The sequence below is a fragment of the Apus apus genome, chromosome 9 (assembly GCF_020740795.1).
Source record: "Apus apus isolate bApuApu2 chromosome 9, bApuApu2.pri.cur, whole genome shotgun sequence".
Classification (NCBI taxonomy): Eukaryota; Metazoa; Chordata; class Aves; order Apodiformes; family Apodidae; genus Apus; species Apus apus.
Window position 1 is genome coordinate 2,415,767 of NC_067290.1, and position 15,016 is coordinate 2,430,782.

Genomic DNA, 15,016 nt, shown 5'->3' on the forward strand with positions numbered 1-15,016 from the left:
GGTGCTTTTGAAAATTGATTTCACAGTTCTCCTTCTCTGTCTTCTTTTCAGACATCTTAGGACTGTGCCATCAAACACCAGCAAGGACGTAACGGTCGTGGATAGTGGTGGCAAGAGGCATTTGTCAGCCAAACAGATGTTTTGGCTACCCAGCAATGCCTGCCTTTTTTAGCAGCAGCAGCTTCACACTGCTGTGTGTGGGGAGCGTGATTGGCTTTATCCAGATGCTCATGTCATGCAGCCATGGCACATTGCCAATCATTCCACAGCCTGGAATGGCATGGTAGGGGTTTTTCTAGTGCAGGTGAAGCTTCACATCTACGTTTGCTGAACCTCACTGTATTGATTCCAGGCACTTACTCCAATATTTCAAGATCAGGGTGGATTAGAAGTCTTTTGCTCCAGAATGCTTAAGTGCCTGTGCTGGAGAAACACACGCTGTGTATTTTGGTATTCTAGTCACTAAGCTAAACTTCAAAGCAGAGGGTACCCAGAAAAATTCTTCTGCATCCCAGCTAGTATGAGTTCTCAGTTTGACAGCAAACTGTTGAGAAATACTTTTTCATCCCTTTTTGCACCCATAATAGCTTCACCTTTCAATGCTCTCTAGCTTACTTATATGAACGTTACATTCAATTGTGCAAAGTCATGTCATAGCATATCTCCTGCTTCCCCTGTACTCACAAGGCAAATTATCCTGTCAAAAAAAGAAATTAAATTAACACGGCATGATTTTACTCTTGACAAGAAAATGTGGACTGCTTATTATCTTGCTATTGGCTGGATATTCTAAAATGGCTAGTTACTCAAACACATCAGTAACCAGCTGGGTATTTGAAGCTAGACTAATCTGTAGTTCTTTTGGTCCTTTCTGTTTTCCTTTAAGAAGGAAAAGAAATAAATAAATAAATTCATCCATCTGAAGTCCTTTGAGACCTCACTTCTCCATGATCCATGAGTTCTTAAAGATAATAGTTTAATGGTTCAGATTGTTTCAGCTATTTCCTTAAATACTCCAGGGTAAATTTCCTTGCAGCTTGCTAATTTGAATACATCTAACCCAGCTGAACATGTTTAACCTTTTCTTTTCCTACTCTCTGTACTCCAGTTTGTGGCTAATTTAAATTATGCTAAGCAGCTGGCAGGGTTCAACCTTTTGAAGAGTAAAAAGTGTCTTCTGTTATTTCCTTGTCTTCCCTTGGCAGTACTGGACCCCAGGAATTTCTATATCTCCATTATTTTTATTTTAATGGACATAATAATTTATTATCTCCTTTAATGCCTCTTGCAAACTGTCATTTTCTACTGTGATATTATAGCACCAATGGGTATTTCCCATCATGGGTGACTTCAGTGAGCCTGTGCCAACAGAGGAGAACCCTCTGATTCCAGAGGCAGTGGATGGTAGGGACAAGGCTGTCCTGTCAAAGTCAGCCCCAGGGACAGGCTCTAGCCCATTACTGGGTGCATTGCATTGGTTAGAGTATATGTCATTAGCCAGTTTCATTTCTGTTTGCTGTTTATTAAACAGCTACACTGACCTGGGGTGATCTAGAGCAGTGGTTCTGCAGGTGTTACCCAGGCACCCCTGCTCTTCTAGGAGAGGTGAGAAGGTAGAGCACAAAACCACCAGCTGGGGAAAAGGAAAAACACGAGTGGCTCCCTTGCAGGCAAAGACATAATTGGGGAAATGAAATTTTAAAGGCACAGCCCCAGCTCAGCTTTCTTGTTTGCAAATTAAAACCTTTCTGGTGGTATTTTATACAATGGCCAGTGCTGCTTTCCTTGGGAAAAGAAACATTTTTAGGAATACTGCAGAAGATACTGTAAGAGGGGGATGAAGCAAGAGGCTTTAGTATGCAGCTGGCTTTGTGAATGATCTCGGGCTAGCTGCGTACCTGCAACCCCAGTGCTCCAGCTTCCCCCATCAGTAAAATTCCTCTAGTTGATACTGATTGTCATAAAGCATTTTGAGCTAATTGCTGAAAGACTGAACTAACCTTCTGCATTGGGTTGGTCATGCATAGTGCTGTAAAACCAGAGAGCTGGAAGGGTCTGAGCAGAGCAACGTGTTTTCTTCTGTAAAGGTGCAATTTGGAGGCTGAGATTTTATCTTTGAAACCACATTTGAAAGACATATTAAAATGCCCAATAAAACATGTTGGATTCTTAATCCATTGAGCAATTACTCATTTCAAATTATAGCAGCAGCATTAAAACGCAGCTGGGGTAATTTCTAAGAAAATCAGAAGATACAATCATATGACAACATTCTTGTGCCCTGCAGTCCTAACGTATGCAGAAAGCCTTGGAGCTTGAGGAGACCTTGTGTGCTTAAACATAGTGGAACAGGCTTTATTTTGGCTAAGGAGTTCTTTACCATGCAGCTATCAGAATGAAATTTTGTTCCCCTGGATGTCAAACAGAATGTACCCACTGTCTGTGATTTAAGACTTACCAGGCATGCCAAGAATATATTAGCTGACTCTTGGCAGTGGGAACTGCATTTGTGTAACAACAAGCTTTAAAACCCTGTTAAGAAACAGTGTCTGATCTGTAACATGGGACTCATTCATTTTATTCTTGTTGTCATTTTACTGAAAAGAAAAAAAAAATGTGCACAAGACACTTTTCCAAAAAACTGGAGGGTACTTTGGAATGTCTTTTTGTTTGTTTGTCTGTTTGTGTTTTGTTTTTTTAAAAAAACAACCCAATACAACAAACAAACACCACAACAGATTGGGTAATAGCTCCATCTACTACTTATTTGAGGCTTGTTTATAATGTAAAGGAGAATGTTTGTTGTGTCTCCTAGACACCCTACTGTCCCTACTCTATCTCACAGTGTGAATTGCACAAGAATTTCAAAACCAGTGCTTAAAGTTAGGCTCTTAAATCTATATTTAAGTATTCAGAGTCCAGTTGCCTGTTGCTCAGCTCTTCTGAACACCAGGCCTTGTATCCATTTGCCTAAGTGCAGGGCAGAGAAAGGGACAAGGAAAGGCCAGTGAGTTACAGGACTCACCTGTAATGTGAGGGGCAAAGGTTCCAAGTCCCTGCACTGCCCTCCAGATGGGTACTGTGGCTTTCCATATTTATTTATGCAAAGTAGAAGAGGTCCAGCAGGAAAAAGCTGGAAGAGAACCTGTCTGCACTGGCTAAGATGGCCTGTCAGAGCTGAGGGAAACTAGATTCCAGTGCTGTGGCTCAAGGGTAGGAGTTTGAACCTGCATTTTCACATGGGCTTTCCTGGATACAGTCACAGAAGTTTCGAACTGTCTCATTTTTGCAGACTAGGAACTCATTTTGTGGGTTACACTTGTATTGGCTTTTGCAGAAGTGCACTTCTGTTTTCAGCCCCACTGCAGTCATTTCTGAAGACCTTGATCATGCGTTCCCACTCAGCAGGAAGGCTCCCTGCAAGTTCTCACTGAGCTCTTTCGCCATCAGAGCTGTTGGGAGAAGGTTTGCTGCCTTATGGAACTGGCAAGATGCTCCTTCCAGAGGTGCCTGGAGGTTGCCACTGACCTCAGGATAGCTGCAGAAGGCAGGGACAGCTGGGCCTGCATAGCTCCCATCCCCTGGCACAATGGTTTCTGGGGAAGGAAATGCTATTATAGTTTGTATCCTCAGCCCCTTGGCTGCTAACCAAACAATCATAACTCTGAGCAAGACAGGCACTCACACCCAGCAAGGGCACAGGCCGGATGCAGGGAACAGGAACTGGGGACAATGGGAAGAATCTGGGGTGCAGCAGCAGCCACAGGCTGTCCTCTGGTGTGCACTGAGACTCAGCTCCTCGTGTAGCTACTCCTCTGTGGAAAGATACAAGCTTAGGAAAACCAGTCAGACGCACACCTGTGTACAAAGTCCCCCCTCTACCTCTTGTTTGAAGAATGCCCACAATTGAATATTCACGTTCCTGCGGGTGGAAGACAGAGGATTCTTGCTGGTACAAAAGGCAGTTTCTCAGCCAGTGAAAAGCAGTCAGGCTTTGGGCTAGCCCAGGGGTGCCAGAGTGCTGGCAAGAGACTCACAGGGTGCTTTTTATGGAGCAGGGATGTGTTGCATCCAAGGGGGCAGTAATGACACTGACAATCACTGCTTTCACTATTTTAAACGTCTAATTTCTTTTTAAAAATACTTCGAAATGACTGCTCTTTCCAAACCTCTTTTCTGCGTGTGTGGGACAGGTATCCCCAGTCTTCCATTTAGGATCAAATCCTGCTCCCTCTGGGTACCAGCAGTACTCAAACCATGCCCAAACACCATGCTCTAACACTTAGTGAGCAGCCTGGCTGTGGGGCAGTTTGGGAGGTGCTGCACACGAGACCAGAAAACCAACCTGGACAGCAAAGGCTGCTTCTGACACAGCCTGAGAGGGGATTTGCTCTCCAAACCTACTCTGTCCTGCTTCCACAGGAAATACTCCTCTATACCTGACTGAAACGTGAGTGGGCCTGAAACTCATTGTTACTTTGAATTCCCTGGAGGCCAATTCTACAAGTAGAATCAAAGGCCATTTCACTGGGACCGTGCACTGGCAGAAGCACCTCTGTGAACAGAAGCACAGCAGAACTGAGACAAGCATGTTGTATGAAGTGTTTGTTAAACCTGCAGTTCTTTTGTATTGGCTCTTGTCCTTTACTAGCAGACCCTCTCCAAAACTCAGCAGAGCTGATCTGGATGGAAATGCAAAATGGGGTGTCAGATAAGGAAACATCCAAATGAGACTGAAGCTGCTGGGGAACTGAATGTGCCCAACTCTTGAGCAAGAAGCCAAGTGGGACAGAACAGCCCGTGTCCATTCTACTAAACTCAAAATCTTCTCTGACTGAAAGCTGCCAGAATCCAAACCATGAGCACCCAGGTCATGTCATATAGCATAGAAATGTCATTTTTCTCTGAGTATGAATAGGTACTACATTCTAGGCTTGATCCCAGATTTGGAGGTTTTTCCTCAGATTCTGAAAGTTTTCAGTCAAGCTCTGGTATCACTTGGGTAATTCCATTCCAGCCTTGGTATTAGTTAATGTAGACAGCTTTGCTGTGTACCAATGGATGTGCCATGAAGAGCCAGCATGGATGGAAGGTTACCTATAAATATCCTAAGAGGACACTTCCCAGCCCATTGTTTGCTCCCTCATAATGTCTGTGTTAAGCTGTATAATCCCCAGAAGTGACAATTTATGATGGTAGAAATACACTGGCACTTGTGCCTTGCAGGTGAGCACCTCACAGTCTTGTACAAAGAGCAAATTAAAGGTTAAACTTCAGGGGACCCAAAAAAAGCTTAGATCAGAAAACACCCCTTTATGAGTACAGGATTTTTGTTGCTGGATGCCAAAGTACCCTCTTCAGAGCTTAGACAATCCAAATAACTCCTCCATGCCACCTTCACAACTCTGTTGTGTTTTCAAAATCCATTTTTTTAGTACAATTTCATCCATGCTGATTTCATTTTGCTCTAAGGCCATTGCCTTTAAAAACATGACACCAGGTTGGAATTGGACCTGCAAGTGGACTCTGGACCTTTGCATTACAATAATAAATGCAATGATCACTTTTTGTAGAGTTCACCCAGAAATGAAGGTAAAGCACTCCCAGTGTCTTAATTTTCCATTATCTTTTACATTTTAATTTTTCTCCTGCAGAAAAAAAAAAATATTACTGAGCATTTAATATGTTTTCTTTTAAATAATTTAAAATGCTCTTGTTTAGGATAGTCTATTGCAGTATCTTTTTCCACTGGACTGCAAGTCCAAGCTTAATAATAAGACTTGGGGAATTTTATTCCATAAATTGATCTTGCAAAGGCAAAGCACTTGAAAATCCAATTTTCCTTGAAGCTGGCTTTATTACTCTTTTTGGGTTTATTTTTGGTAAAATTTTATTGTAAGAATGCATAGGCTACAAATACTTCATGTTTGTACCTCAGACTGTATATGCTGAAACTCAAATGTGTTTATAACCTCAAAGTCTGGATGCAGAAGAGTCTGAACAGCTCTGGGTCTTGCCTGTACGAGCACAGCTGAAGTGTTGGATTGCCTGGTAGTCTAGAATTAATCTGGCAAAACCCCACTCCTGTAAAATGCAGGAAAAATGTGAAAACTCAAGAAAAAAGAAGTATAAAAGGTGTGTGGAAATGTTCAGCTACATAGCTACTAGAGCTTTTCATGAAAGCTCAGCTAAAAGATAGCAAGTATAACCTGAATTCAACCACGACTGCAACAAAAGTCTTCTTTGCACATTAGGGTGGACTCTTGGGTTGGGCACATGAGAACCCACCTCAGATTGCACGACTCTGATCGTTCCTTTCCTTTTGATTTACTCTGCTTTGAGGCTGAGCTGTGAGGGAAATTTGTGAGGCCGTGTTCTTTCTAGAAGGGCCTCCCCATACAAATTGGAATTTCAGATTTGAACAGCTTTGGGTGTCTGTGTGTGCCTGCACAATTGTTTGGCACTCTACGTGGAGATTAGCCCCCATGGTGTTGGTTCTGGGTCATGTACATAAAAAGAAGGAAACCTTCCAACCCAAGTGCCACAAGAACAGCTGATTTGGAGAGATGACATTGGCCAGTTTGTGATACCATCTTGCCATCAAGGAGGTACCCGAAGACTTTATTTTGGTCTAGCACCCAAACCTTGCCCTTGCTATGTGAGCCACCTCCTCTGCTCAGCTGTGCTTTTTCATTTAATGTAACAGGAAGAAGAGAGGTCTCCTTTGCCAGCAAGCAGATGTCCACCCAAAAGATTTTACTAACTGATCAATTGCAAAATCCTTCACTGCAATACTTTATTAAATAAGATGCCCTCTGTCCTTCCTCCCACCCCAAGCTTACTTGCCAAAACTTACATTCAGAATTATTACTGTAATGTTTTATAGTCACTGGGAAAAAAAAAAATAAAAATCCATTTGGTCTTACAGAATGATGTGAAATGAATCTCTGGCCTCAAAAGAAAAAAAAGTCTATTAAAAGTAGCTCTTTTTCCTCCCTCCTCCCTCTCCCAGGCCTCTTTTGCTCCCCTCCCCCCAACAATAAAGGATGTTTTGGAACAGCCTTTTCAGGAAACATTTCCACAGCAAAATGCAGCATCATTTATAATATTTAAAGCTACATTTTTGTTGAGATGGCTTGGCAGGCTTTGCTTGCAAATCTGGCAGGATATGGCCAGCTGAGAGTTAGCACTAACAAACTGAGGATATGCTGACACAACAGAATGCTTTAATCATCATTGCAGCAAGCAGGACAAGATCTTCTCCTGCACTGCCAGCTCTTCCCAGTGTGAGAACCAATGGTGCTGCGTATTCCTGCTTCCCTCCCCTGCCTCCAGAGAGTACAGTTTTCCCTTGTTGTTTCCACTGAACTAAAAAAACCTCGTTGGGTAACAGCATAGAATATAACGGGCAATGGATAGCCCTCTTGGCCAATGCTCTTATGAAAATGCTGCCCATTTCCAGCACAATAAGGAAGCTTAATAATTAAAAAGAAAGTCCTTAAACATTGTGTCTCCATCGAAGGGCTATTGTCACTTGCAGCTAAAGCTCTTTCCCTGCTTTACTGGGCAATGCTCTTTTCTGAAGCAGAGCTGGAGGTTATGTTCAGTTAGCAAAACCAGGATTGGAAGCTTGTCCCGTTGGAGGGCTGAGAACTGATTTTAGCCATTTGCAAAATATCTGCTGAAGTAAATAAATTTCACATTGAAAAGGGTTCCCAGATAATTCAGCTCTGAAGATCTAAGAGATCTAAGATCAAGGCCTTGGAGAAGCCTTGCCCTTAACCCCTGTACAGTCCAGGTAAGCTACAGGGTAGAGACTAGGTTCTTGCAATAATGGAGCACAGGATTTGAAACATCAAAAAATAAAAAACCCATGCCATGGAAGAGACTGTGAACTGAAGCAACCACTCATATGTTGGGAGCATGTCGATGTAGAGATGCTGCTTCCTGGCTTTGTTACACTAGAACTTCTTGCAAACACAGTCTCAGAAGGTGCAAAGTATCCCTGTAAAAGCCTGCAAGAGGCAGTTGGGCTGCGTGCTGAGCTGAGTGGTGGCTCTTGTCTGTGGATCCTGAACAGGACAGCAAAAAATTCACTTCCTGCTCCCTCCCTTGGTCTGCCTTGCCTTGGGGTGTGAGGTGCGTGGGCAGTGCTGGGCACTGTGAGGCCAGTAAAGCAGGACTCACTCATCTCATTTAGGAACTCGTGGTGCCTGACATGCAACAAAGTAGGATTGGGACACATTTCCAAGATTACAAAGTGCACATTGGGAAGAAGAGTAGATATCTTCACAAGTGTGCAGCTTTTACACAGAACACAAAGGGCTGGGGTCTAGGGGACCATGATCAGGGATACTCTGTATAGTCCTTGACAGTCCCTGTATTTGCCAGCTCTGACGAGTGAGCAGACACAAACTACACTGACTCCACACCCTGAGCTGCAGTTGCTGGTCCCCATCTCCAGACTTGAGGAAATGTATGTCAAACAACAGCTCCCACACTGAGGAGAAACCACTGGAATTTATATGGCTTTAAAGTAGGGGTGTGCCAAAAGAGGACTGCTGGTATCAAGGGCCAGATGGCAATGCAGGCAGATCAGCACCAAAAGTATCTAAATATCCCTTCTATACCATAAAATTCCTGATATTTGAGTGATATTTTGAGGCAACTCTCAGAATGTATGAGCAAAAAGGTAACAAATAGCAGTTATTTTTTACGGGCTGGAGTTCTTCCACCCACAGGTTACTAGTACTGGTTTCTGGTGAGGAGCTATACTATGAATTAAAGTTATATTCGTCCTCGCTTCTGTGCATCCAAAGTTTTGGAATCTTGTCTTGCTTCCTTTTGGGTTTGGGTCACTTATTGGCTACTGATTGCTTTTTAAGGCCAGCTAGCAATTTGAGACATGCTGCTTGGCCACTCTCAGGACATAGCTATGCCCTGCATATCAAAATGAAAAATCAGAAATTCAGGAACTGTCTTTCCTACCATTATCCACGTTTTCAGGGCTAGTTAGTGCTGATAAGTGTGAGAGTGTGTTTGTGTACTCGTGTAGCTGGAGACACAGCTATGCAGCTGATTTTTAACCACCGTAGGGTGAGGCAGTTGGAAAAGGATGTCAGATGAAGCACACAATTTTTTTCCTATGCTTGAATGAAAACCCGAAGCAGTTGACAGGTGTAAGATGAAGCTGCTTTTCCAGGGGACTGGTTTGTTGGGGTTTTTTCCTCCTAATTTTTGTTTTTCTTTTCTGTAACCGTCTAGCAGCAGCTTCGCATTGCTGACACAAAGCTGATCTTACCTCCATTTGGGGGGGGGGGGGAGATGTTACCTCTTCTTTCAAAGGGAAAAGTCCCATTAAAACATACTCAACTTCAAGACAGAGTTTACAATTGCAAATCAAATATTAAATCCTGATCCCCCAGGGCTTAACTGTACCAGGGGTGAATTGAAACCCTGAGCGTGTGTGCTACAGAAAAAGGGCAGGGCAGGGCAGGGCAGGGCAGGCCTGTGGCACTTGCACAGCTTGGCAGCACAAGTCACGACAGCCATGATCAGAAAATCCATGTTCTAGGCTTCAGTATTTGAGTACTGAAGGGCTGTCTGCATTAGGGAAAGATTAGGGTAGGAAGACAGAGCTCAACTGCTGCCTGTCATGCAGTGCTGACAGGCAGCTGGTTACCTGCCCTAGGAAGACAAACAGTTTTTCGTTGCTGCTATGGAAACAGGGAGTAAAATGGCCTCAGCTGCCTTTGCTATCATCATGGGGATGCTGGAAATGTTTTTCTCTCCTCCAAAGTTTCACGTTAGGCCACTGGCAGCAATGTTTTCTGTAGAAATGGTTATCAGTGACCCTGCCTGAGGGAGGTCATTTTTCCTGTTCAACAGAGACCTGTGAGCTTCTCCAGGCAACATGTTGATGACTGGTGGATGCTTGACATGGTGAGGGAACAGGCAGGTGGTTGCTGGCTGCACAGGGAACCCCAGTAACTTTCTCTGGACAGCATTTACCTCCAGCTTTTCTCCACTGAAAAAGCAGATCAGTGTAACATGCAGGGTAGAATAACAGCTCCAAAGTTTTAAAACCTGAGGGAATGCAGCAGTTTCCCACCGAGCACTTTGTCTCTGCAGATGTTGTGATGGAGTGAGCAGATGATTGAGGAAGGGCAGTAACACACAAGCCAAATGAACTTCTTCAAAGGGAGGCACATACCAGCTGACTGCTTCTGGTTTCGAGTTGTTCAATGGTTTTAGCAGCACTCAAGATCAAAAACCAGATTGTTCCTTTATGGCATAGCCCATTCTGACCAAAACTCCAGAGAGTTGGAAAATATTACAACCTACTTATAAACTCCCATTAGCAAGTTGTTGTTTTTTTTTTGTTTTTAATAAATAAAGTCCCATAGAAACAGAAAGTATTTACAATTAGATCAAAATTCTGAATGTAATTCACAAGAGAAAATGTTATTTTTTGAGAAAATGTTTTCATATCCTCATAACAGTCATTTGTTCTAAATTAGTACACAGCAATTGTCCATTAATTGAACATTTTTCCCTTAAGACCTCTTCTTGCAGAGAAGTATTTTAGGCAAAACTTCCTAACCATGATGTAACCGTTTAGAATTCAGAACATTTCTGTGATTAGTAATTCACATAAAAATTAACATTTTCCATGGCTCGAGGAAAACATGATGAATAACTATCAAAATGTAAGACAGGAGAACAATATATTTTATTAGAGCAGCTTACACAGTTGAAAGAAAAGTAGAGGGTTTTGGGTTCAGTCCCTTCATCCTGATAAAGGATAACACCTGTTCCTGCAGAACTTCTCCCCTTAGACCACCAGAGCTGCCAGCACGTTACCCCTCTCAGGGTGGATGGATTGGGTCTGTCCCTGCTGGACTGAATGGCTTCAACACTGTCACTCCTTAACTGCTGCTTTCAAAGATACTGCCAATAGAGTAGAATTAAGCTCTTTGAGTTAATGTGCTGCTTGGTTACTCGGAAGTTCTTCCTGTAACAAAGTCATGGGCTTAATTTCAGGGTCAGTGCATCTCTTCCACTCTCCAAGTTAAGTTTTTAGTATTGCTTAGATAAGAACGTGCCCTAGAATTCTTCTGTATTTGAAACCAATTCCCACCTCTCCTTTCCAGTGCAGCCAATGTGAAACTGGGTTGTATAGGAAAGGCAGGCTCAGATGAATAGTTTCTCCAGCCTGTTACTATGACAGGAATGCAGAGCTGGAGCCGTGGTCCATCTCAGTGCCAGCTGATCTTTGATATGTCCTCCTACAGGAGGGGATGAACTCCACAATTAGCTAGAGGTTCTCCCACTAAGTGACCGATGGCAACATTTCAAATGGCCAGTGTCCAGTGGAAAACAACTTAAAACAAGGAGAGAGAGAGAGAATATTGTCTTTTGACTCGTAACGCTCACAAAGGAGCGAGCGGGTGATTCCTGCCGGTATCCGCCGCGGGAACAGCGCGGGAATCACGCCATCCTGGGCAGCACGGGGCAACGTTCCCTTGGCTGGAGGGCAAGCTCTGCTGCCTTACCTGAAATGATCTCACTGCGAGCTCACTGGAGATCAAAGCTGTTCACTGCAGCCTCCAACTGACTTCATCTCCCTGCAATTTCATCCGTGGGTTTGAAACCTGGAGGCGGAATGATCCAATCCACCAAACTTCCTGGTGGGCATGATGCTGACTACTGACCCTAGGCCCAGAGGGTATCTGAAATAAGTAGTGGGAAACACTTCCAGGAGCCTAAGGGTTTATTTTAATATTTGCCTCTGTCAGCCTCTTTATTGCATAATTTTTACCCACTTACTTAGACTTTCAAGGTCTCAGTTTGGAGTAAGGCCACTCGCTACTCAGATCACCACTGAACTGGTCTCACCAAGTGTAAGGCACACTTTTTGCTACATAAATAAACATGGCCATGGTGAGGAAACGAAGGCTATTCATCTGAGGACTGCTCCTTACTTCAATATATGTGTTACAATTAGTGGCTTTTTTTTTGCCCAACATTCCCTGTTCAGCTCCATCAGTGTGGATCCCACCCTCCTGATTCTGGCAGGGGTAACACTCACAAGCAGTACAGGTGGGCAGGCTAAATGTGAATCCAAGGGAATCTCACATCAGCACTGAGGTTACCAAAATAAAACTGTGTAAGTAAATTTACCTCCTTTTTATTAATTTATTCACTCTCCTGTGCTCTGCTCCCAGTGGAAATCTCAGGTGACAGGTCAGGGCAACACAGATAAGACAATGAATCTTAACAGCAGTGAACACACCTCAAAGCATTCCTGCTCCCAGTGATGATGAACAACAACAGCTCAAACCAAACTGGCACAGTAGGGTTTCCATTACAGGTCTGTGTCCTAAAGAATGACTTCAAACCTTGCTTTTGTTTAAGAGGAGTCACGTGATTCCAACTTTCCATTATGGATACGTAGTTCAATGATAGTTCATCAAATAATCTGGGAAGGTCTCAGGCCAAGTGGTTTGTACCAACCCATCCCACATGCAGACTCAACAGGGAGTGAAGGTTGCTGGGGTGTGTGTGCTGGAGCCAAGGGGGGCTGCACAGCACCTCCAGGCAGGCTGCTGCTCCCCTGGCATGAGCAGAGGAACCGAAAAGCCTTCCCAAGAGTGATGAGCAGTGCATTTTCCTTACTGAATTCATCCTTGGAATGGCACCTGGTGTTTGGGTTTGCCCACAAGTGGTGGGCCTTGTGCTTGCTTAAATTGCCACCTCATCCCAGAGCTCCAGCAGTCAAACTGCACAGGGCAGGCACAGGTACTGCCAGGCCTGACATTCCTCACTCTTGCTTTTTAATCTCTCACTGGAAGCTACACTAATCTGTGATTCAATTTTATTGTTATTCTGCTGCTGCCCTGGGAGCACAAAGTAAAGCATGATACTTAAAACGTTGCCCTAAAAAAGTTTCAGGAGAAAGATTTTTATTTTTTAAGTTGAAAATTTAACTGCATGCTTAACCAACTTCAGTGAAGCATCAATCATATTGGACAAGCAATTTTAAGAAATAAGATAGTTTAAAAAAATTAATTCTGAAAATACTGCCAAAGATTTCATGATATAGATATTTTTTTAATATTAAAAGTAAATTGTAAATGTGTCTTTATAAACAATATGCATAAAATAGATCTACTATACTAAGCTCTCTCTTTTTAAATGCTGTTTCACAGTAATTTCTTAGGTATGCGAAGTTTTCCCTCAAAGAAATAGTGCAATCTGAAGAACATACATCGTGTCAGGGGATCAGAACTATGGTCATTAATATAAGTCTTTGTAGATCTCTTGTAGGAGTGGATGAAGGCTCATGTCTGTCTCCGTTTTCTTTATTATTTGCAAGAGCTGCACATGTTCTGTTACAATCTGTCTGAGGTCCGTCATTTTCTGCAGCAGCTTTGCAAACAGCTGCGACGACTCTGGATGGTTCAGCTTTAGCTGGAGCTCCAAAGCTTGCAACAGATTGTCTTGAATATCTTCAATGGGCTTCACGTTTAACAAACCCGGGCGATCTAGGGAGAAAATTGGCAGTTGTAAGAATACAGGAACATCAATCTCATGTGTTGTTTTATTTAAGATTTCTTAGAATATTAAGCATTTGCATCTGGCACTTCCTGAGAACTGTCTGACAGTTTCTTCATGTATTTACTTGTAAGGTTTTCCTAGAATTTGCTCAGAGAAGTTTTAGAACTAGTACTAGAAACAGTTCAAGCACTTGTGTGGTGCAGAGGGAGGTTTATACAACACTACAGTGCACTTTCCACAGTAACCTGGGAGTGTTTATGGAAAGGAAGAGCAAAACACAGTTGGCAGACAAGCTGGTACACAGGAGGGTTAACCTGAATACAAGAAAATCCTTCTTTATTCTCAGGGTGACAGAGCCCTGGGACAGGCTGCCCAGGGAGGTTGGGGAGTCTCCATCCCTGCAGACATTCCAAACCCACCTGGACGTGTTCCTGTGTGATCTGCTCTAGGGGATCCTGCTCTAGCAGGGGGGGGTGTTGGACTGGATGATCTCCAGAGGTCCCTTCCAACCCCCACCTTTCTGTGATAAACAGTTTGTACCAGGTAACACTTTTGGAAACTCAACATAATAGTCAGATGGATTTGCATGTAGTTGCTACCATTAAAATGGTTTCTGCTCAGGTGGATGCTAACCTATCAAAATTAAAAAAAGGCAGAAATTCACTTTCTGCTGTCACCCCAGCCTGGGAGATTTAAAAAACCCAGGCTCAGTTCTCCACACCCAAGCTGTTAAGAAGCCTCATGGCAGCTTTTAGCACCAGCTCATCAGCTCAGCCACAGGTGCTTGTGGCAGCGGAGCACGACTAGATGTGGCTTGTGCAGAAAAAGCCTTTTCTGGGCTCCTGCCAGCAGAGAGCTCTCCTCCACACAGAGGAATCTGGGATGGATGGTTACAGCCAGAGCTACATGCGCTGCCACAGCTGCCAGAGTCCAGGATTGCCACTGGCATGTCTCATTCTTTGGCAAGAAGCTAAATCTTCCTTTTTAAACCATTGTTATCTTTCGTAATAATAGCTGATCTGTTATTTCTGTCTGTCCTCAAATACCTTCTTAAGTGGTTGCAATCATTATTTAACATAATTTGTAACATTTGCTTTCTAACTTGAGGTAATAAATTAATTCTACAGCCATGAAAGTTAATAGGGTTGGTTAACATTATTAAATCCTCACTTATGATAATCACGAGCAGTAATTCCTTACTGCTAAACTACTTTTTACTGGGTAACCCATCCTGATTATCAGGACACTCCATGAAAAAGCAGCCAAGAATTTAAATAACATTTGCTGTCTAGCTATGAAATGAATTTCATAGGCTGATCAATAGAAAGCAGTGCCTGTAGCTTAATTACTTCCCTAGGGCAATATTTCCATTTCAGAAAGGAGAAGGGGTTAATCTAAATTAAATTTTAAAACCAGACTGTTATTCCCTATGATTGGAGTAACCTTTCTGTGCATC

General features: G+C 43.1%; 2 protein-coding genes across 4 annotated transcripts in view; both read right to left on the bottom strand.

Annotated features, from left to right (window-relative positions):
• TSEN2 (tRNA splicing endonuclease subunit 2) overlaps nucleotides 1-15,016 on the bottom strand; it is a 603,350-nt gene that overhangs the window by 38,741 nt on the left and 549,593 nt on the right. The window lies entirely within an intron of this gene.
• Nucleotides 12,945-15,016, bottom strand: part of PPARG (peroxisome proliferator activated receptor gamma) — a 59,696-nt gene continuing 57,624 nt past the window's right edge. Inside the window, exon 7 of the mRNA XM_051627101.1 lies at nucleotides 12,945-13,547. Coding sequence (XP_051483061.1) covers nucleotides 13,300-13,547 — 248 coding nt within the window. The 3' untranslated portion in view covers nucleotides 12,945-13,299. The remainder of the gene's footprint in view (nucleotides 13,548-15,016) is intronic.